This window comes from Panthera onca, chromosome C1 (assembly GCF_046562875.1).
Source record: "Panthera onca isolate mPanOnc1 chromosome C1, mPanOnc1 haplotype 2, whole genome shotgun sequence".
In the NCBI taxonomy this organism is placed as follows: domain Eukaryota; kingdom Metazoa; phylum Chordata; class Mammalia; order Carnivora; family Felidae; genus Panthera; species Panthera onca.
Genome location: NC_138346.1, coordinates 214754114 through 214777929, shown reverse-complemented (window position 1 = coordinate 214777929; position 23816 = coordinate 214754114). Strand labels below are relative to the sequence as shown.

The following is a 23816-nucleotide window of genomic DNA, read 5'->3' as shown; positions in this document are numbered from 1 at the left end:
GGAGGAACCGTGAGGAGCCTCCGGCCCTGAAGCCCCGGAGGCTAACTCCCCCAGCAGCCGCCGAGCCTGACCTTGGTCCGCCCCATTTGATGGCAAACCCTGACCTTGCCTGACCGGGAGGCCATTTACAGGGGGTCGTTAAATCCCAGGAAGGAGAACTATTCAAAACCGTTTGGAGCTTGAAGAGGGTGTGGTGCCCTGGGGGTGTCATTTAAAGACAACCCTCCCTTCTTTTAGGGTGACACAGGTCCTTAACCTCTTTGTCTCCAGCCCACTCTGGAACTAGACTTCTTGTGCATTTCAATGGCCGCCAATAGGTATGAGGAATCGTAACGGGCGCCTGGGTGGCTCAGTCGGTTAAGCGTCCGACTTCAGCTCAGATCACGATCTCGCGGTCCGTGAGTTCGAGCCCCGCGTCGGGCTCTGGGCCGATGGCTCAGAGCCTGGAGCCTGCTTCCGATTCTGTGTCCCCCTCTCTCTCTCTGCCCCTCCCCCGTTCATGCTCTGTCTCTCTCTGTCTCAAAAATAAATAAACGTTAAAAAAAAAAAAAATTTAAGAATCGTCGTAACAGGGTCTGCTGCTCAGTACTGAAGGCCAGATAAACAAACCTTGGTACTTCCTTTCCAATTTCCAAAAAAGCCCAAACTTCTTTGTCTGGTCAGTTCTTCACAAATTTTATGGTTTCCTTGTCAAAAAGGTAGAAAACCTATCTGCTCCGGTCACTTCTTTGGGTCTGATGTCTTTGGGGGCCCCAAACGTATGAAATTAAATCGTTTTTCTCCTGTGAATCTCTCTTTTATTACAGGAGGTGTCACAGCCAAGAACCTAGAGGGGCAGAAGCAAATTTCTTTTGCCTCCCCTACAGTGCATTCCTTCTAAGAAAGGAACAGGGAAGCATGGGGGCAGGGGCGATGGGCTCACAAAGAGCTTGGACAAACAGGTTCCAGCCTGGAGGACCTGAAGAGGGCAACTTGCTGGCCGCGGCTTATCCTTGCGGGAGCCGGGACAACACAGGCCTTTTATGAGCAAGGAGGCTGGGCTGGCAGAGCCTCATTAGGACTGTGGCAGAAACTTGGCTCTGGCTGGATTTCTTAAGGAGAAACAAAAGGAAGAGCGCAGCAGCCTGCAGGGCAATTGTCCTTTGCCCCCCAACCATACCCCCTGCCCCTGCTACCCACCAGCCCCTGGGAAGACAGGGGCCTTGAACATCAGCTCGTTCTAGGTGAGGCCTCTCAGGAGGGAAAAGAGCCCTGTTCCAACCTTAGGCTTAATAAGGAAGCAAAATGCTCCTTACAATTCCCTGGAAAGATCTGAAATCCCAGCCTGTGGGGGTGCAGTGGGAGGTGTTTTCCCAGGAGCGGGCAGCTTTGCAGAAAAACAAGGATTAAAGAAGCAATTAGAGGTTTGACAGCCACCAATCAGAGGAAGAAAGCAAGAAGAAACCAGCAACGGGTCAGCAGGGAGCCTCAGGCCCTTCAAAATTTGAACAGTTGCAAAAAACCCAAACAAGCCTCTCCTCCCCCACCCACCAAGTCTGGGAGTGGTGGCTTAAATGGGGTTAGCGCCTAAGTGGATCTCCCTGTAGAACCATCTGTCTGTGCCCTTCCTCATCCCTAAACTTGATATGTTGGACGTATGCTTATACATGTAGTCTGCTTGGCTTTTTTCCTTTCCAATCAATGTTATTGAGATATAATTTACGTACAATAAGATGCAACCATTTTACTGAAGTTTGACAAGTATGTATACCTCGATCAGGCTTGAGAACATTTTCATCACCCTAAGAATGTCTTCTGGCCTCTTTGCAGTCAACCCCCTTCCTAGCCCCAGCCCTAGGCATCTACTGATCTGCTCTCTGTCACTATACGTTGGTTTTGCCTTTTCTCGATTTTCATATAAATGGAATCATGCATTCCTTTATGTCTGACTTCTTTGTTATGGTTGCTGTTGTTCAAATGCTGTTGTAAATAGAATTTTTTGGGGGGCGCCTGGGTGGCTCGGTCAGTTAAGCATCTGACTTTGGCTCAGGTTGTGATCTCACAGCTCATGAGTTCGAGACCCGCATCCGAGACTCTGTGCTGCCAGCTCGGAGCCTGGAGCCTGCTTCTGATTCTGCATCTCCCTCTCTCTCTCTGCCCCTCCCCCCGCTCATGCTTTTTGTCTCTCTCTCTCCTTTAAAAATAAATAAACACTAAAATAAATTTTTTTCATATTCAAATTGCTCGTAGCTAGCAAAAATTCTTTCTTTCTTGTATAATTACCCTTGTCTCTTGTGATCTGACTAAATTCACTAACTAGTTCTATTCCTTGTTATACAGATTCATTAGGACTCCGTAGTAAACTGTTATATCATCTGTGACTAAAGACGATTTTACTTCTTCCTTTCTGATCTTTACGTCTCGTATTTATTTTTCTTGACTTATTGCGTTGACTGGGACCTCTAGTGCCACACTGAAAAGTGGTAAGCATAGATGGTCTTGTTGCTGATCTTGGGGAGGCAGGCAAGCAATCTTACTACCAGTATGAAGTTAGCTGTAGATTTGTTGTAGACGCCCTTATTCAGGGAGAGGAACTCCTTCATATTCCCAGTTTGCCAAGAGCTTTTTTCAGGAATGGGTATTCAGTTTTGTCAAATGCTTTTTCTGCATCTACTGCCACAATCACCTGGTTTTTCTCTTTTATTCTGTTCCTATGCTATATTGATTGACCTCCAAATGTTAACCAACCTTTCATCCTGGGGACATCTCTCACTTGCTTTGATGCATAATCCTTTTCATGTGTCGCTGGATCTGAGCGCTCCTGTTTTGACAAGGATTTTTACCCATTTTAACCCCTGATGTACCCCGAGCCTAGAACACTACCTTAAACAGAGTAAATGCTCAATAAATAGATGTTGAATAAATGAATGAATGAAATCTCCTCCTCCACGTGGCAGCAGTCAAAGGATGTGCACATTTCAACACTTTGGCAAAACGTCCAGACTTCCTTCTGAAAATATTGTCCCAGCCTTCACTCCCACCAACCCGTATGCCAGGCAGGGAGGGAACACTGGTGCCCTGCACTGCAAGAATGCACAGCAACATGACCTGGTAGCCACAGCCATGATCCCTTTGCTGAGTGACAGGTAACAGGAGAGGGAAGCACTCGATGCCCCCACGGGAACAGCAGTGGCCTCACAGAAAAGCTGATTTTTTGAGCTGGTCTCAAATGAGGTCCAGAAGGCATCGGGCCAGCAGAGGAAGGGGTCATCCTAGGCAACAGCATGTTCTAAGGCACGGAGGCATGAAAGAGCATTGCATCAGCCACTAACTAGCTGTGTGACCTTGGGCAAATTTGTCTTGCTTATCCATAAAAAGGAAACGAAAACAACAGGGCTTGCCAGACATGGTGAGTATCCCACAAGACAATATACCTGAAAGACCTTGGAAAAACTCTAACATGAAGGCAGAGTTACTATTAACAAGGAGGTGGGGAGGGCTGTGCATGCGTCCAGCACAGCCTAGGCTAGCTGAGCAAAAGAAAGCAAGAGCCTGGGGGCACCTGAGTGGCTCAGTCTTTTAAGCATCCAGCTTCTGCTCTGGTTGTGATCTCCCAGTTCATGGGTTCGAGCCCTGCATCGGGCTCTGCGCGGACAGTGTGGAGCCTGCCTCGGATCCTCTCTCTCTGCTCCCTCCCCACTTGCACGTCCACATTCTCTCTCTCTCTCTCTCTCTCTCTTTCTCTCAAAATAAATAAACTTAAAAAAAAAAAAAAGCCAGAGGCTGGGGCACCCCACTGGCTCAGTTGATAGAGCATGTGACTCTTGATCTCAGAGCCATGAGATCGAGCCCTGCGTTGAGCGTGGAGTCACCACCAAGATAAATAAATAAATAGAGGCTGGCACCCAGCCCTGGTGTTAGAAGCCTGGGTCCCAGCCTCAGACACTTCCGTGAGAGCAGCCAATGTGGAGGGCTGTGTCTCAAGGATGGCATCCCCTCGGGTTAGAATCCTGCCTAGATGAGAGAGGTTCCTTCCTGGTTAACAGGGTTGTATTACTTTCTCCTTCCTTGTACTCATGCCCCATAAATCATCTTCAGCTAAGACCAACGCTGACTTCACAAGCAGCTAAAGCAAGGGATCTGGGAGATCCAGGAAACACGAAGAAACTTGATTTTTTTTTTCTTCCTGTTTGCCTTATTTCCTTCCTTTCCTCTTTTTCCTCATATCATGGAGCATTCGTATGGCTTTCCCTCTTTCTAAGCCTGGGAGTAATGGTTTTAATATGGAGTATTCACTGCATTTGCGTTTTGGATGACTGCTCCTAAAAGCTGTTTTTAAAGAGCCCCAGCAATCAAATACCCAGCTCCTGTGTTTGCACACAATTTCCCTTCTGCTTAAGCTTTCTTTGTGTTTACACACTGGACATCTAGCAGCTTGGTTAGGTCAAGGTACTGCTTTTAGCAACTCTGGAGATTGAAAACATGGTATATTCTGTACGTAGTGCTCTGGAGGGGGATGGAAGCAGGGAATGACAGACTGGGTAAAGGGGCAGATTTTTTTTACTGCAGAGTAGGTGAGAGGCATGAAAACTTTCAACAGCAGTAATGGAAGGAACACAGAGAAGGAGATGGCTTTGGGAGAATTTCAGGAGACAGAAATGCCAGGTGAGTGAGGGCCTGCTGAGAGAAACAGAGAGTGGGGAGTCCAAGGTAACAGGAAAGTTTCTGGTGTTAGTGTCTGTGCAGATGCTGGTGTCACCACCGGGACAGGAAATACAAGAGGCAGGGCAGGTTTGGGGAAGGGGAAGAATGGAAAGATGAGTTCAGTTCGGCACAAGTATTCATTAGCTTCTCGGGTCATTACTGGCGGCAGGTACCTTGTCAGGAACAACCAGAAATAAGAAACAAGATCCCTGCTCTCCTGAAGCTTACACTCCAGGGGTAGACGGTCAGCTTAGAGGAATAAATCAGCAAAGTAACTGCAGGAGCCTATGTGAGCAAATGAAGTGGAATCATGTGATAGAGGGTGCTGCAGGGCGACCAGGGAAGGCCTGCCTATCAGACTTGGAGGTAAGATGCCAGCTGAGTTTGACAGTGACCCAAGGACAAGTAGAGAAGCAGCTTGAATATAGAAGCTTGGAGCTCAGAAGCCTGGGTGGCGGATGATCAGAAAGGATAGGCCAAAAGCGTTTTTGCAGGACATAATGCTAATTACAGAAAAATCAAAAATAAGTTAGGCTGTTTTATGTGTTTTCCCTAAGCTGGACGTTGAATACAGAGCTGCGGGATGCAATATGTAATTTACACACCTTTTTGCACATCGTATCACAAAAACTAAACTAAAAATACACTAAAAAAAAAAAAAAAAAAAGGAAGAGTCCCGGCCCTGGGTCCCCCTAGGCTTTGCCAAGGCGGCTCTGTCTGCATCAGAGCGCGGACCGAGCGGCGTCGGCCGGTTCTCGCTCCCAGTGCCTTGGCCCAGGCCGGCCCCGCCCAGCCTTTCGCTCGGAGCAGACGCCCGCCCAGGCTGCGCCGTCGCCCCGCCCACGCTCACATGCCGGCCAATGGGCGCGCGGGATCCGGGCCCACACCCCCGCCGCGTGCCGCCCCGGGCTCGCGCCGCCGCGTGACGTCACGGCCCGGCCCCCGCCACGTGACGGCCGCGCGCCGGGCTCCGGCTGGTGCTGGGCTCGCGCCGCAGAGGCCGGTGAGGCGCCGGCGGCCACGCCACGGAGGGCGCTGGGCGAGGGAGCGGGTTGTCCGGCCGCGCGCGCATGGGGGCGGCGCCGGCAGCCGCCTGAGGGCCGCGGGGAGAGCGGAGCGGGCCACCTCGCGCATCCCTCCAGCGGCCTCGCTCCCCGGGCACCCGGAGGCGGCGGGCCGTGGAGCCGGCGCGGCCATGGCGACGGGCACGCAGCAGAAGGAGAACACGCTGCTTCACCTCTTCGCCGGCGGGTGAGCGTCCCGTCCAGACCCTGCGTCCCCGCCCCCCTTCCCCCCCCCACGCCCTGGGGCGCCCCCTGCCCCCCGGTTACCCGCCCTCGCCGGGCCGGAACGCCGGCTCCCAGAGGAGGAAGTCCCGGCGGTGGGGAGGCCCTGGGGGCGCGGGCCTTCCCCCACCTCGGGCCGCATCCCCCGGGGGTGGTTTCACCCCGAGCCCGCCGCGCTCCCACGCCCTTTCTCCCCCGCCTCGGCGAGTCTGGCTTTTTCTCCTCTTAAACAATCAGAGGCTGGCGTGACGAGTGTCACTCGGGGGCGGTCCTGCCTGGCCACTGTGGCGCGGTCCGCCCCACATCCTCCCGGCCGGCCGCCCTGGCTGTGCTGCACTCGCTGTCCTTCTGCCCGGATTGTGCTCCAGGGCCTGTTTCCCAAGGGCCTGGGCAGTCTTGCGGGTGCTGGGGTGGGCCCGGGGGGGGGGGGGGGTCCTCGGGGTCGCGCCGCGGCGAGTTCAGCCAGCCTAGAGGGCTGCAGGTGTTGGGCATCAGCAGGGGCCTGGAAGGTAGCGCTGGCGAGCCGCGATGCTGACCCGCAACCGGCGGGAGGGCCTCTGGGGGCCTTGGGGTGGGGGTGGGGGGATGAGGTCAGGGCGGTGTGTTGAAATGCTTCTCACCTGCCGGTGGACGCGTCCACCGTAAGATGTGCCCTGTTTTGAGAGCTCTGCATTTTTTTGATCGTCACGCACCTTGTATTTTTCAGCGGTGGCAACGCGGTTTTAGGGAGGTTGGGTGGTAGGGGGGGTTAGGAAGGGAGCTGATCTTTCGATTCTTCGGAAAATAGTAGTGAAAATATTTTTGAGTATTAGTAATTTTTTTTTTTTTTTTCCTTTTAATACAGCTGGTGGCTTTGGGTCCTTTTGCAGTCTTCCAGGAATTTGGTCTTATTTGAGGACCTCAAATAAGAGGCCTGGCACAGCAATTTTTTAAGTGTGGGACAGTCTGCATAAAATAGAATTTATTGTGGATTATCATCTTGACTTGAGTATTTTAGTTGCAGCTTGGCCTGAAGTGTGCTCCTTATTACAAACCAGTAACGGTTGAGAACTTAACCTACCCAAAAGTAAGGGATGAAAATGTTCCTGAACTCTTTGTTCTTATGTAGGTGATCACCCACTTTGTTTCTCCAGCCAAAAAGTTTTGGTTCTTCATAGATAGGAAGAATTTCTCATTCATCTCTAACCTGTCCTTCCTTCTCCATCTGGTCACATCATCCCCCAGTGTTTCCTGAGAGTAACGGGTATGGGGGTGTATTCCTAAATTAATCTAGTGTATTAATTTTCATTCTGGGGAGTTTGAAACAGGTTGGCCGTGCAAAAGTCATTTCTCAAGCCAAGAAGGGTAATTTTTAAAAATGATTTCTTACTCCGTAATTTTGATTTCCTGTTTTTAGTGAGGTGGTTTTTTAAAAAAAATTCTTTGTATCCCAGACTAGGAGAGTTACCTGGTCTGGAGCAGCTTCTGTGAGGCTTACTGCAAAAATCTATCGCCCTGTCTTGATGAATTTCCCTACCTGCCCTTCACAGTGCCCTCTGGCTGCTAATTCTCCTACTGGAGCTCCAGCCTCTTCCCTGGTGATGGAGGAAGATTGCAGCAGCCGGCACAACTCACACGGACTGATTAAAATATAGAGTTGATTAGGGTGGTGCCTGAAGCCATCGTATTTAACAGGTTTCAGCTCCATCTTCTACAGCAGCTCCGGATTTCTTGTGGATACTCAAGACAGAATGAATCTTCGAAGGGCTGTTTTGGCAGTAACGAATTGGATTTTGATACATTCCCACTAGCCTAAGATATGTATGTTACTTCCCTTTCCTTTTATGAAAGAACATGAGTCTGTCATATAGTTAAAATCAGTAAACCCAGTGGGGCCACCTGGCCCAAAGGCAGACTCCCTGCTTTGCTCTAACTAGTAGTTTCCACTGTTGTGAAGCTGGCATCTTTCCAAAACTCTAAGATTCATTATCTTTGTAAGGAAGTCAGAGCCCTTTGTTTGTAAATTTGTCACGTTCCTCCCATTTAGTGAATAGCCTTTGGGAACTAATACCAAGCAAGTTTAACTTATCAGTAATTAATGATATCGAAGAACTATGTTTATCAGGTCTAAGAGGCTTACGACTAAGTTGAAAATTAACATTAGAGCCTGGGAAATAAAAACTGCGTCCCAAACAACTCCTAGTCCTTTAAGTTTCTTTCACTTTGTTTTTAAAGACAGTTTCTTGGGTTCTTTGCAAAGGCAAAAAATACTCCTACATTAATCTGTAATAGTCCTCTTTTTAACACAGTGTTACCCTTAAAGAAGAGAACTGCAGGAAAAACCACCCACAAAGCAACACCTAAAAATAAGCTCTTTGGAAAAGGTTCTCTGCATGTATATGTGTACCAAATGTAATTTCATAGCTAATTTTTTTTTTTAATTTTTTTTAACGTTTTTATTTATTTTTGAGACAGAGAGAGACAGAGCATGAACAGGGGAGGGTCAGAGAGAGGGAGACACAGAATCTGAAACAGGCTCCAGGCTCTGAGCTGTCAGCACAGAGCCTGACGCGGGGCTCGAACTCACGGACCGCGAGATCGTGACCTGAGCTGAAGTCGGCCGCTTAACCGACTGAGCCACCCAGGCACCCCTCATAGCTAATTTTAAAATAGGCTCGTATTCTTTAAATTGCTTTCTTCTTAGTAATATATTGAGTTTTAATGACAGCACAGGAGTGAATTTTCTGAGTGTACCTGTAGTCACTCTACTGTTCAGTGGTTGCCATGAAAAAGGTGAACACAATTTCCAAGCCCAGTGACTGGAGTTCAGTGAGGATGTTAAAGTAATTTTATGACAGGGCTCCCTAACTTATTCTGATGATAATTTCTTTTTAATCTTATTTCTAATTTTTTACAAACAAATAACTGGACATCCTTACGTGTACATGTATGTGTAGGTCTCTGATTGGTTTCTTAGGATAAACCATTAAAGGTACAATCACCGAGGCAAAACCCATCTTTAAGGTTTTGACACCTACCCGCACATTCATTCGTAACCAGCTTTTACAATGTGTTACTTCTGCATGGGTGAACGTCATTCGTTGGATGTTGATTTTTAGTATCTTTAGGGATACTGCAGTTTTCTGCTTTCTTCCCTCTCGTCCCCAAATCTGGGTTGTATTGTTATCAAAATAAAAAATATATTTAAACAGATTTTGTTACTACATAACAAAACCCGTGGTTCCTTTTCTACTGTTTAAGCATTCTCAGGAAGAGAAACACCGAAATCCTTTGGAGTGGCCCTTCTGGGTCCAGACGTTATACCTATTAAGAAAAATCCTTTAATGGGGTGCCTGGGTGGATTAGTCAGTTAAGTGTCTGACTTCCGCTCGGGTCGTGATCTCAGGTGAGTTCAAGTCCCGCGCGTCAGGCTCTGTGCTGATAGCTCAGAGCCTGGAGCCTGCTTCCGATCCTGTCTCCCTCTCTCTCCGCCCCTCCCCCCTTCTCTCTCTCTCTCTCTCTCTCTCTCTCTCTCAAAAATAAATAAGCATTAAAAAAAATACAAGAAAAATCCTTTAAACTTTCCTTCTCAGATGTCTCGGGGGTTCTGGCAGTCCATATAATGTTAGTGACACCCTTCAGCTGCTGAAGAAGCAGTGACAGCCAGGCGACGACTTAGTAGACGTGCTCAGCACCTGGAAGAGCCGGGCTAAGCTGTCCCGGGAGTTAGAGGCAGATGACCTGGATTATATGCTTTAGTCCTATTTTGGTGGCATGTGTTTTTTCCTTTGTCGTCAAATATACTCACCATAGCCTTTAAAATGTATCTTAGTGGGACTATAGTATGTCTTTAAGGTTTTAAAATAGGTAATCCAAGGTGTGTCCAAGATTGAGTATCGCCCCGGCACCCCCCCCCCCCCCCCCCCCCCGCCTGCATTATGGACATCTGTCACCTGGTGTACTTGTACTTTGCTTGTGCCTAGGAATGTAATCTGTATCAGCTAATGGTCACCTTGGGAGTGTGAGGCACGTGTTTGACGGGGCCTGCCGTGCTGAAAGAAATTTTGGTAAAAGACACGTCACAGTGTGCACATAATATTTTATAGAAGACTTACGTATATCGAGAATATACGTTGGCTTTTGCTTCTTCAGTGTATTTTACATATGTGACAGACATTTTTTTTAATTTTTAATTTTATTTTAGAGAGTGCGTGAGAGCGGGGTAGAGGGGCAGAGTGGGGGGAGGAGAGGGAGAGAGAGAATCCCAAGCAGGCTCCATGCTCAGTGCAGAGCCCGGCGCAGGGCTCAATCCCGAGACCCTGGGATCAGGGCCTGAGCCAAAATCAAGAGTTGGAGGACGGACGGACGCTCAACCTACTGAGCCGCCCAGGCACCCCTGTGACAGACGGTTTTAAAGGCCGTGTGGTGTTTGTATGAGGGATTCCCGCTGGAAGTAGCCTTCATGGGAATAGCAACCGTGTCGGTTTTCATCACCTTTCATCACCGGTACACGTCAAGTACAGTATCACACTTGTTACAGATGCCTAATCGATACTTACTTAATGATTGACTAACTGAATAAAAGGTAGTGTGTGGCTTATCTGGGGTTTAGATTTATGTGCTCTGTTAAATTGTCCCAAATAAAAGTAGTGCTTTGATTATTTATGAATTGGGAACATGGTTCTCTATTAAGATTTGCTGAAACTCTAATTGGCATACAGTAACATTATTTTGGATTCGTGGACTTGCTAAAAATGATTCTCCTCAGGTTTAGAAAATACTGTAGAGTTTTTTTTTCATTCGGTAGGGCGCTATTTACCGGCGCCTAAGTGGCTCAGTCGGTTGAGTGTCCAAGGTCATGATCTCGCGGTTCCCGAGTTTGAGCCCTGCGGCGGGCTCTGTGCTGACAGCCTGGAGCCTGCTTCAGATTCTGTGTCTCCCTCTCTCTCTCTGTCCCTCCCCCACTTGCGCTCGCTCGCATGCCCTCTCTCTCTCTGTCTCAAAAATAAAAAAAGAAAGTAGGGTGCTATTTAAATGTTCTTTCTAAATGATACAGAATATAGGAAATAGCATCTAAAAGATAATTAGCTGCATAAAAACGATGCATTTTGCTTTGAGTAAATACAGAATTTGCATAACTGAAATCTTCTAAGCCTTATGCCAGGTATTCAAATAAGACATTCCAGAATATTATATAGAAACAGGTACTAGTGTTTTCAAGTCGTGACTATAGAGGTAGCCAATGAAGAGGGGAATTACTGAAAACTCCATAGATTGGGATCACAGGTTGTCTGGCGGGTATCATTTGTTGGTGGAATCCACGTTGTAGCTATTATGTAGAAGCTGTGAATCTGGAAAACAGTTTACTCTCAGTTGGGTAGCAATTATAATAAAAAGCATATTGATCTCGGCTTTAGTGTCTAGGATGAGTGACTGTGTATGTAGAAGACCGGTTCTTGTTGAAAACATCTAGCTTTTGAAAGGTGTCCTTGTTACTTGATACTCAGAGTTTAAAAGGTAAAAATTTGCATAATTAAACGTTTTTTGTGTCACTGGTCTAATAAAGATAGAAAAAAATCTAGTGTGAATGTTGTAATAGTGATAGTCTAGCTTTGTTCTGCATAAACTGGAAGAGAGAAACCTAGTCCATAGCGGGAAAATAATCAGGTACGGCTTATGCGGGTAAAATGAAAAGGTTAAATACATGTTTATGTGATAAACACAAGACTTCAGTTCTGGGCTGAAGGAATGGGGGGGGGGTGCATATAAGAATAATTAGTAAGGGGGAGAAGACACAGAAAAATCCAGGTAATAGATTTTTTAGAAAATTGGGCAAATAGATTCTAGAGAGCAGCTCTCATGACCGCTTCAAGACATAATTTAACCGCTCGCTGCTCATGGCCTTTCTGCTACCCTGTTCAAACCCTTTCCATGGTTTCACTGAGTGGGATATCCCACAGAGAGTTATCTCTGAACTTGGGCATCAGTAGTTAGAGCAGTATTACCTTAGGAGCAAAATCAAAATCCTATCCAGGGAGTTTCCTCATAACTGTTGGAAGAAACATAGCCTCCTAGAAACACAAGTCCTAACTGCTTTTTGGAAGATTATTGATAATACTCAAAATTCTGTAAGTGGTTTCTTGAATTAGTGAGGGTGTAAATTTTTTCTTATTGACTAGGCTCATTTAGGAGGCTTTCATTTGTAAGTAATAAAAATTCACTTCCAACTGGCTTCATTATTGGCACATACACCTAAATTTTAGAGAGAGAACAGGCTTCGGGGAGGGCTTATTTAAACGGCTCAACATCATCACTGCAGGACCCCCCAGTGATTCCTGTGTTCCAGAAATATCCGCATGATTCCAAGATTGGAGATCATGAACGCAGAATGGCTTCCAGAAGCTCCTAGTATTTCTCCACCATTGAAAAGTCTTGAGCTTGATCTGATTGGACCGACTCTAATGCACCCATCTCTAAACCAGTTACTGCTCCCAGGGGATTATGCTGTTTATTTTGGGCCGAATCATGTGCCCAACTCCGAACAGATGACATGGCAACATAGATGGTATTACGTTGATTGAGTGAGTCAGGGCTAAAATCAGAAATGGGTTCGATATGGTCCAAACTGCATGACTTAAGAAATTAGGCGTCTTATGAAGACAGAGAAGAGGGGAGTGGAGGCCGGCGAGGCAAACAGCAGTGCCCTCCACATTGGTTCTACTGCCTTCAAATATAACGTCCAGTTTGCTGATACAGAACAGAGTTTCTCAGCCTTGGCCAGATCATCCTTTGGGGAGGGGCAGGGTGTTACTGTCGCTTTCCTGTGCACCCCGTGCAGGATGTGTGGCAGCATCCCTGGTCTCTCCCCACCAGATGCCCAGTACCCCCTCCCCCAAGAGCAACAGCTAAAAATGTCTCCAGACCCAGCCGGATGTCACTCGGATGGGGGCATCATTGCCACAGTTGGGAACCACCGGCCTAGAGTAGTGTTCTGCAAATCTTGATCGCACAGCCCTATGATTAAAATGTTTGCGCAATCTGCATATGTTTATATTCTGTGGATTTCATACATATTAAAAAGCGTATACACAACATAGAAAGTAAATGGTGGAGATTAGAAATAAACTGGAATTTTATTTTATTTTTCCTGTAATTATTTTCCTGTATTCCACTGTGCACACTTAGAGCATGTCCCCCGCTTTGGAGACGAGTGGTCTTAAATATTGGTATCCAGTCAGACTTGCTTTCCTGACGATGTGATGCCAACACTGTCACCATGGGTGTGACTTTTCCTGTTGTCCGTGCGTCCGCTGCCTTCGCCCCACAGCTGAACCCAGAGGAGTCTATCCTAAAACTTAGAAAAAGGGGGCAGAATCTGCCTGACTGCCGCTGACCACTTCACCCCACACTGTATATACGGAGCAGACAGGTTATAGTTGTCAGCGATGTGGAGTGTTGAGAGAGGGTTTTGCTGTCCCGTCCCATACCCTGTCCCGGTCCCTACTGATCTGGGCTATAGTTCGAGGGGACTAGAAGCAAAAAGGACTGACTGGTACCTTGCGCTATGGCCAGTGCCCCCTGCAGGTGGGAGGCTGCTGCATTAGCCATGCCAGATGGATGAGAAGGGACCGGTGTGGTGTGCTTAGGGCGGACACGGGGGTGTCTTCCCACCAAGTGCCAGTTTTGCTGCCCCCTGACTGGCATGGGAGAATACTCTGGTGGGCCCATTGGCTTGGCGTCACGGAGCATGGGGAGCAGAGGAAGGAAAGGCGCCTAGTGCTGCCTGCAGGTAAAGCTGAAAGGAAATCGGGGGACGAATTGCTGGTCGGACCAGTAGGAGGATTCCCGGTGTTGGGGCTCGCGGTGGAGATCGAACACCATTCCAGGCAGGCTTGCACAGCATCTACGCTGGAATCGTAACATTTGCCGAGGCCATTAACGTAACACACAGCCAGGTGGACCCGCGGCAAGACCAACCAGTTGCGGAAGACCGCCGCGCTCCTCTCTGTCCTCGTGCCCAGAACACCCTGGAAGAAAGGGAAGAAAAAGCGGACCGAGTCCCATCAAGCCACACTTCTAGCTGGCGGTGCTGGAGGGACGTTTTGGATCAGATTTGGGATTGAAGTTTTAGGACTGAATTTGAGGGTCTGAAAGTTACTGGAAAAATCATGGAATCTGCTCACGGTGTCTGTCATAGATAAGAAAGGGGGGAATCCAGTAGAGTGCACCTGAAGAGCAGAGATGGGAGAGGGCTGGTGGACAGAGTTAATGCCTTTTTCTGAACCGAGACTCAGGAAGAGCCCAGTTTAAAAAATACTGTATGGGGTGCCTGGGTGGCTCAGTCAGTTGAGTGTCTGGCTCTTGGTCTCGACTTGGGTCATGATCTCACAGTTGTGGGATCCAGCCCCACGTCGGGCTCCGTGCTGATGAGCGTGGAGCCTGCTTGGCATTCTCTCCCTATCTCCCTACCCCTACCCAACTCGTGTTCTCCCTCTCTCTCTCTCTCTCTCTCTCTCTCTCACAATAAATAAATAAGCATTTAAAAAAATAAATACAGAGTCACGGTGGACAGGGCTTTATCCGAGCTGAGGTGACCGCGGTTAGGAGCCAAGCTAATATTACAGGTCGTCTTTGTATCGTAGAATTGAGAATTGACAGCAACTTTTTCCTACATTTAATGTAATTAATTTGTTGTAATCATAAGTGCTTTGGACCCAACGTGATTAAATATTTTTCGAAAAAGTTGGAAAGCCAGTTCAGAGAAGTCCACATTTCTATTCATATTCTCAGACAGGTGAAGGTCTTATACTTGCTGGTTCATGAAGGAAAAAAAAAAAAAAAGTTGAGCTGAAAGGTATTTTAAAAAATTCTGCTATGAAATGTCCTGAATTTCAGGAAGAATCTTCCTTGGGAATTTCAGTTCAGTATCGGAACTTCTTTCCTTCTAATTAAAATTGAGTATTTTAGCGGCTATGTATCCATCACAGCTTAATAACTTAAAATGTTTTCTAGTGACTTAAAACATGACTTTAGGGCCACCTGGGTGGCTCAGTCAGTTAAGCATCGTCTGACTCTTGGTTTCAGCTCCGATCATGAGCTCAGTTTGTGAGCCCGAGCCCCAGCCCATGTCAGGCTCTGCACTGAGAGATTCTGTCTCTCTCCCTCTCTGTCTCCCTCTCCCTTGCTCATGCTCTCTCTCTCTCTCTCTCTCTCTCTCTCTCTCTCAAAATAGATAAACTTAAAAAAAGAAGTCTTAAAATAGATGGTCATTTCTCTCATCTGAGGGGCTTTTTTCCTAGTAGGTAGGGAGGGCCTCACCCAGAGTAGTGACTTCTTACCATTGTTTACAGTTGGCAGTGTTTTTCCCTTTAGTCTTTTCCTGTAACAGCCTGAGGCGGCATCCCCTCTGTCTGGTAGAAGAGGCGCCTGGTGAGTGGTCTAGAAGGCCAGGGCCTTTTCACACCCCTGCCCCTCCTGCCATAGGCACAGTGTGTAACACAAAAGGTGACTGGCGTTGAGTGTGGTCTGTTGCCCTCAAAGAGGTCACCGCCCTGCTCTCAGTGGGGCACTTGGCTTTGTTGGGTGAGCGCACCTTCCAGGGGGTCCTCCTTTGATCGGTGGTGGAGTTGGTTGATGGTCGGCCGACGAAGGAACGTAACTGACATGGGGGCAAAGCAAAGGTGGTTGACCTGTGTTTGAATTTACTGACTTTCTTATGAAAGACTACCCAGAAGTTCTGTCTTTTCCCCGCGGTGTGGAGTGGGGTTATTGAACATGAATAGATTGCAGATACTTCTTTATCTTACTCTGCAGTGTGTAAGTTTTCCAGTATTTCCAAATGTTACACCTTTTAAGCACGTGGTCATTTTTCTCATAAGTCAGGGTTATTTATTTTGTGTGAATATACCTGAGTTAGAAAGTTAATTTTTATCCCTTTTTTTAACACCTCACCACCACCACTTTCTTTAGTGGTGACCCATTTTCTTTGGATATATTCCAGTGCTTAGAGCAAGTTACACAGGCCAGTATTCAGTTAGGCTCACAATTTTTTCTTGATGCAAAAGAACACAGAGTTTTAAAGGCCTGGTTGTCTAATCAGCCGTTTCCCATTTTGAGTGTGAAAGTAAATAGCCTAAATGAGCCAACAAAACCATCTTTCTGTCATACTCCCGAAGAGTATAGTGAGGGGAGCGCTGACTTTGGAGGGAGACGGTCTGGATTTGGGTCTCCGTTGAGACACGTAGTCACTTTGTGACTTTGAGAAAGTGTGTGACCTCCTTGAGACCCATGTTCCCCATCTAAAAGGTAAGGCTAATGCCACCTGCAAAGTCCGTGAGGGTCAAATGATAGTGGTTTGATACTTCAGCTCCTTCCTGCCTTTCTCCCTTCCCGTGCCGATTGTGATCCCCTAAATTGCATCTATGGTTGGTGGGCTTTGGCCCACAGTTCAGAAAACACCGCTGCATGAACAGCGTCATTTACGGTGTGTTATTATCATGTTTTTAAAGCAGGTTTGCCTAAATAGCCAAAACTTACTGTTTTCCTCTCCACCCTCCCACAGCCCCCACCCCCCAGTCTGTATATATCGTTTTCTTTTTCTACCATTCATACTCCTCATGGTAAATTGGGGTAAATAATAACTCCTACCTCATAGGCTTGTTGGAGGATTGAATGCCTACCGTAATCAGTCATTGGCAATAATGCTATTATTTAAAGTGACAAATAATCACTGGAAGCTAGTTAGCTTCCAACTCTTAGTTATCTATATTTCACTTGCTCTATCAAACTTCGGGCTCTTGATTTTAAAATACTGCCTGTGAAGGGGCACCTGGGTGGCTAAGTGTGACTTATCTTAAGTGCGACTCTTAAGCCAAAATTGTGGCTCAGGTCATGATCCTCACGGTTGTGAGATCAAATCCCTCACTGGATGTGGATCCTGCTTAAGATTCTCTCTCCCTCTGCCCCCTTCCCCATGTATATGCTCTCGCTTTCTCTCTCTTTCAAAATAGTAATACTATTATTATTATTATTATTATTATTATTATTACTACTACTACTACTGTGTGGGGTTTTACGACTTCAGGGTCTGTGCCGGCTGCTGGATTCGCTTCCAGATTTCCAACACTTCTTTCTGGTGGGGTAGGGAAGCTAACTTCAGTAATTCTGTGTCTGCCAGCGCCTGTCCTTTCCTGTTGTTACTGTTTCCCAGTCACAGGTGCTGGTGCTTATCATTTTTATTGAGCCACCTGTCTGCCAGGTGCTGTCCTTGAAGTGCGAGAACATGTAAATACACAGTCCCTCCCCACGCGGAGCTCCTGGGCTAAGGGAGCCTGTGACAGAAGGTAGAGAGTATGTGCCGTTTTCAAACATTTAGATCCCTTGAAAGACATTCTCCTTGAAATCTCGATTTAATAATTCCTTTGCTTAGCAAATACTGTTTGTGAACTTGTGAGTCCCGATGCCAGGGATACAAAGATGATTCAGACTCGGATCTTGATCATCAGTGTTTTCCAAAGAATAAAACATTTATTTGTGGTGGTAGGATGGTTTTAGATGATATGTCATGTTGTTAATTATAACTAGCATGTCAAACGTGCAATTTCATGGATTTTTTTTTTTAATCTGCATCCAAATTAGTTAGCATATAGTGCAGCAATGATTTCAGGAGTAGATTCCTTAATGTCCCTTACCCATTTAGCCCATCCCCCCTCCCACACCCCCTCCTGTAACCCTGTGTTTGTTCTCCATATTTAAGAGTCTCTTCTGTTTTGTCCCCCTCCCTGTTTTTATATTATTTTTGTTTCCCTTCCCTTATGTTCGTGTTTTGTCTCTTAAAGTCCTCATATGAGTGGAGTCATATGACACTTGTCTTTCTCTGACTGACTAATGTCACTTAGCCTAATACCCTCCAGTTCCATCCACATAGTTGCAAATGGCAAGATGTCATTCTTTCCGATTGCCGAGTAATACTCCATTGTATATATATACACCATATCTTCTTTCTCCATTCATCCATCGATGGACATTTGGGCTCTTTCCATCCTTTGGCTATTGTCGATAGTGCTGCTGTAAACACGCATGTGTCCCTTCGAAACAGCACACCTGGATCCCGTGGATAAATGCCTAGTAGTGCAATTGCTGGGTCGTAGGGTAGTTAGATTTTAAGGAACCTCCATATTGTTTTCCAGAGCAGCTGCACCAGTTTGCATTCCCACCAACAGTCAAAAGAGATCTCTCTCTCCGCATCCTCGCCAACATCTGTTGTTGCCTGAGTTGTTAATGTGAGCCATTCTGACAGGTGTGAGGTGGTGTCTCATTGGGGTTCTGATTTGTCTTTCCCTGATGATGAGTGATGTTGAGCATTTTTTCATGTGTCGGTTGGCCATCTGGATGTCTTCTTTGGAGAAGTGTCTATTCATGTCTTTTGCCCATTTCTTCACTAAATTATTTGGTTTTTGGGTGTTGAGTTTGATAAGTTCTTTATAGATTTTTGGATACTAACCCTTTATCTGATATGTCATTTGCAAATATCTTCTCCCATTCCGTCAGTTGCCTTTTAGTTTTGCTGATTGTTTCCTAATTTCATGGATATTATTAAGAAAAGTGAAAGTGAGTATTTTAGGATAAACAGGTGAGTTGTTTTGAAGAAAAATACTTAAATTCTTAATTGCGGTAATATTTTGATTTGAACAAATGGTAAAGGGTGATTAGGAGAGCCCTGATTCAGGGAGACTGAAGGACACGTGAGGACTTCATCATTAAGAGGAGCTTTATGGGGTGCCTGGGTGGCTCAGTCGGTTAAGTGTACGACTTTGGCTCTGGTCATGATCTCACGGTTCATGAGTTCAAGCCCCGCGTCAGGCTCTGTGCTGACAGGTCAGAGCCTGGAGCCTGTTTCAGATTCTGTGTTTCCCTCTCTCTGACCCTCCCCCGTTCATGCTCTGTCTCTCTCTGTCTCAAAAATAAATAAATGTTAAAAAAAAAAACAACATTAAAAAAAAAAAAAAAAAAGGAACTTAACTAAAGCTCCCTGGGATCATGACCTGAACCAAAATCAAGAGTTGGACACTTAACCGACTGAGCCACCCAGGCGCCCTCAAATCAATCCTATTTCTTTTCATTTTTTAAGTTTATTTATTTTGAGAGAGAGAGCATGACCAGGGGAGGGGCAGAGAGAAGGAGAGAGAAAGAATCCCAAGCAGGCTTCACGCTGTCAGCACAGAACCCAATGCAGGACTGAGCTCCTGAACTGTGAGATCAACCAAGAGTCAGACACTTAGCTGACTGAGCCACCCAGGCACCCCCAAATCAATCCTATTTTATTAGAAGTCTGTGTTGTGGTAAACGTTGATTTTTCAAAATAGTAGCATTACCTGAATAATACTCGACTGTGAAAAGCTGCATTTTCTAGAATATTCGTTGCAGCATGGAAGTGAAGTTGGAAAAGACTAACAGTAACAGGCTAAAATGTTAAACATTGGCACAGAGTGATAGTACGTTGTCATTACAAGTGATGATGTAGGTGTGGATGTGACACACAGAGACGGTCACGGCATCCAGGTAAGTTGAGGGGGGGGGGGGGCGGCATGGGGATTAAAAAGTCAGTAATGAAAACCCTAAAGGATGCGCTAATGTGTTAACCATGGTTCTCTCTTTACCTGCTGGGATTTCAACAAATTCTTTTGCCCTCCCAGCATGTTCTAATTATGAAATAAACCTCGGTGCCTTTTCTCTTAATAGGGGAACATTAAATTTTACATTTTCTTTGTACAAGGAATGGTATAGCATTTCTGATGCGATTGTGATTTCTTCTCTGACAGGTGTGGGGGCACGGTTGGTGCTATTTTCACTTGTCCGCTGGAAGTCATTAAGACACGGTTGCAGTCTTCCAGATTAGCTCTTCGGACAGTCTATTATCCTCAGGTTCATCTGGGGACCATTAGTGGGGCTGGAATGGTGAGACCAGCATCGGTGACGCCTGGGCTCTTCCAGGTTCTGAAGTAAGTTCCCTCCCCTTCTGGACCCCTGCCCCCGCTCTCATCGGGCCCGTCAGATGAGACGGTCCGCTTGCAGTCTCTGTCCAAACTGAAGAATCTGGTTTCTGTACCAGAACCTTTGAGCTCTGACCTCCCCTGGCAGCGGGGCTGCCTGTGATCATCCGGCGATGGTCAGAGTAAACCTAAGAGAGCAAACCAAAAATCCGTGTTGAAAGTGTTGCATCAGAGTTGCTCTTGCCCCAGATCTTTTGAGGGCCAGCAAGATCTGGGGTGGCAGAGTGAAGTTAAAAATGTTAAAGCTGCACCAGAGAAGTGTTGTGACTATTTTAAGAGAAAACAACACAGAAACAGAATGTTTCAGGTTTTTTACTTTTTGTTTGGAGATCATTTACATTTACAGAAAAGTTGCAACACCTGTTTGGTGAAATTGTTTTTTCCCGTGTTTGTTTAATACTGAGGCTGCCTTCGTGGTGTATTATTTTTACTGCATTAAATATGTCTTATTTGATTACAAAGTGGCTGAACATTCATCGGCTGAATTTGGCTTATTAGTCTCTATGCTTAAGGCAGAAGCAGAAATTCAGAAGGGCGCCTGGCAATGCCGGCGTTTTAGCGGGGGGCTGTGTACTTGAAAAGAGGTGCCGTTGAACTGAGCTAAACGTGGTTGTCAGACCTCTGAGACATCACTGGGAAAGGGTGTGTTCAAGGAAGACAATGCTGTTTATCAATGTAGATGTTTACTGGGGAAACATCAGAAAAAGATGCCATAAAATGGAAATGTTCTGTCTTAATAACCCCATCACTTAGCACTTTGGACAGAATTCAGTCACATTTCAGATAAGGTGGAATGAATTGGAAAGTGGTTCATTTATTTTTAGGGACATTTTGTTTGTAAAGTCTACCGATGAGTCACCCAGGTGTCCATGCCAGACATGTGTATGAAGGAGCCTCTGAGTTTATTGAGCAAAACTGGACAGCAAAACCAGCCGCTGAGGGCAAGGACCCAAGTGAGAGAATCAGCTAGAGAAAAAGGAGGCTGGTCCCCAAGACTCCAGGAGGATCAGCTAGTTCAGATAAACACCGAGGACAGGAGTGGAGACGGGAAAGGCGGAAAGCCTGCCTGGAGGTAGGCCCGGGAAAGAGAAACACAGAGACGTGGAGGTAACACTTCGAGATCAGTAGAGAGAGAGACAAGCCCGCATCCTTAAATCCATGGCTGTGAAAACATCCCCATCCTGGTTTGCCTTCTTATATGTTTGGGCGGTGGCAGTGTCTCAGATGACACCTTTCTTCTGAGGAACACAAAGTGCTTTGGACATAATGAGACAGACAGGTAATTTGCCAACTTTACTGACATCCAAAAAGAACTTCCTCTTAGGTGCTTGCCAAATAACTCATGACAAGTAGATTTATATATTTACAGTAACTGGGAAACTGTTACCCAGAAGTTGTGGGTATCAGCAGGGCCACGCATGTGGCATGAGGATGTTTCTCTAGTTGAAGTTTCTAGGGTGTCTGTTCTATATCTCGGGTATCTGTCTCTCCATCTCTTGTAAATCTCTGCTCTGTCTCTGTCTGCCTGTCTCTCTATATGTATGTCCTCCCCCCCTCCCAAAATGGGCACAATTATGTATTAAAATGTAAATCAAAGGGAAAAAAGCCTGTCCATCTTGTAAAATACAGGAACAGTGCCCACATCACGCTACACACAAGACAATTTGTTTTCACTGTGGACCCAAAGCAGCCATCAGTTTGTGCAGCCTCAGCTACACAGAAAAGAGCCATCACTGACACGTGAATACTTTCTTTTTTTTTAATGTTTATTTATTTTTGAGACAGAGAGACCCAGCATGAGCAGGGAAGGGGCAGAGAGAGAGGGAGACACAGAATGGGAAGCAGGCTCCAGGCTCTGAGCTGTCAGCACAGAGCCCGACGCGGGGCTCGAACTCATGGACCGTGAGATCATGACCTGAGCCGAAGTCGGCGCGTAACCCACTGAGCCACCCAGTCGCCTCGACACGTGAATACTTTTTAAAACCGCTTATTCTATATTCACATCAAAATAGGAGTAATGGAAGTATTAAGTAAAATTTTTGTCATAGTGATATTTTGTCAGAAAAGTATTTGTAAAGTGGCATTTTTTACCCAAGAGCTGTTTCGTTAAGCTTTATGCCCTCAACTTGGTGTATATATAGTTTTAAGATTCTCAACTGATATTTATTAGCTCTCAAGTTAAAAAATGACTATGCTTATGTGGTATTATCTCATCGATTTTTCACAAGAACCCTGAGGTTAGCACCCTGGCGTGGTGTTACCCCTGTTTTATGATGAGGAAAGGCAAATCAACTTGCTCAGTGTCGTTCCGTGTACATTCACCTGTTTCTGAGAACGACCGGAAGCAGCTAAGAGTAGACAACGGCAGGCCCCCTGACGCTACGCCGCTGCCGCGTGGAGACGGCCGAGTTCCAGCCAGAGTCCCCCGGGACCACAGTCCCGCCTGGCCGGCCGCTGCCTCTGCTCCGCCTCCGAGTCTCCCGGTGACCTCTTGATGTTGGAGGGCCCTGCCCGAGCGGCAGCCCCTCCTTCCGGGAGTGGATCGCATTGAGTCTTGCGGCTTTAAGTGCCATCTGTAAGCTGACCGTGTCTCTCCTCCGAGCCTCGCACGTTAGTCCCCCTGCCTGTTTGCTCGGGTGTTTAGCGGGCGTCCAGAGCGGAGCCTGTGCACCACTGAACTTCCCCAAACCCGCTGCTCCCAGAGTCTTGTCTGTGTCCATCGAAGGCGGTGTCCATCCTTCCTTCTGTGCGGATCTGAAGCCCAGAGTCATCCTGAGAGTGTTCTCGCCGTCCCACGGGAAGACCTCCCAACTCCGCCTTCAGAGTGCGTGCGGGCTCTGACCCCTTTGCGCCCCTCGCTCCGCCACTGTCCTGATGGAAGCCGCCGTATCTCACCGGTGTTGGTGGTCTCCCCCACCCCCGCCCCTACCCCAGTCCTCAGTGTGTGCTCCACAGAGCAGTCGGGAGGTCTTTGGCTCAGATCCCTCCAGGGGCTGTCCTCTCCCTCCGAGGAAAAGCCAAAGTTGTAGTCGCCCCTCACCCCGTCACGAGGCTCCGCACAGGTGCCACCGCTCCCATGACTTCTCCTACTTCACCTCTGACGTCGCCCGCCCGCACCCCGCCACCCTGGCCTCCTTGCTGTTCCTTCGCAGTCTTTTCAACTGGGAACATTGGAACATTTTCCGGGAAGGGCCTTTGTACCGGACGTCATCTGCATGGCTGGCTCGCGTAGTCACCTTTGCGGGAAGGCCTTGCCGTGACCATGCTATTTAAAACAGCTTCCCCTCACGCCCCATCCCTTCTTCCTGCTCTATTTTTATCTACAGCGCTCACCTCCATCCAACAGTGTGGTTTACATATTTATATTGTTTATTTTCTCTCTCTACCCCCACCAGAAGGGAACTTTGATTTGTTTTGGTCCCTGAGGTGTCGCCACTCACCTAGAATGTTGCCTGTCACGTAGTAAGCTTAAGCTTTCAGTACAAATCAAATGAATGAATTTTGGCCTGTTGGGAAGATACGGAGTATAAAGTGCTCAACAGACACACACACACACACACACGTCCCGCCTTGTAAAGAATACTGACTGCTGGGGTGCCTGGGTGGCTCAGTCGGTTAGGCGTCCGACTTTGGCTCAGGTCACTATCTGACAGTTTGTGAGTTCCAGCCCTGCGTCGGGCTCTGTGCTGACAGCTCAGAGCCTGGAGCCTGTTTCGGATTCTGTGTCTTCCTCTCTCTCTGCCCCTCCCCTGCTCATGCTGTGTCTGTCTGTCTCTCTCTCAAAAAAAAAAAAACAAAAAACAAAACACACATTAAA

The 23816-nt window shown here is 47.0% G+C and overlaps 1 protein-coding gene across 2 annotated transcripts in view; it reads left to right on the top strand.

Annotated features, from left to right (window-relative positions):
* The first annotated feature begins 5642 nt into the window (after nucleotides 1-5642).
* SLC25A33 (solute carrier family 25 member 33) overlaps nucleotides 5643-23816 on the top strand; it is a 33941-nt gene continuing 15767 nt past the window's right edge. The window contains exons 1-2 of one of the 2 annotated variants that reach the window (XM_060622286.3): nucleotides 5643-5934; nucleotides 19769-19948. In XM_060622286.3, coding sequence (XP_060478269.1) covers nucleotides 5879-5934; nucleotides 19769-19948 — 236 coding nt within the window. In that variant the 5' untranslated portion in view covers nucleotides 5643-5878. Of the gene's footprint in view, nucleotides 5935-19768; nucleotides 19949-23816 lie in introns of those variants that run through there. The other variant, XM_060622287.3, reaches the window with a different exon arrangement.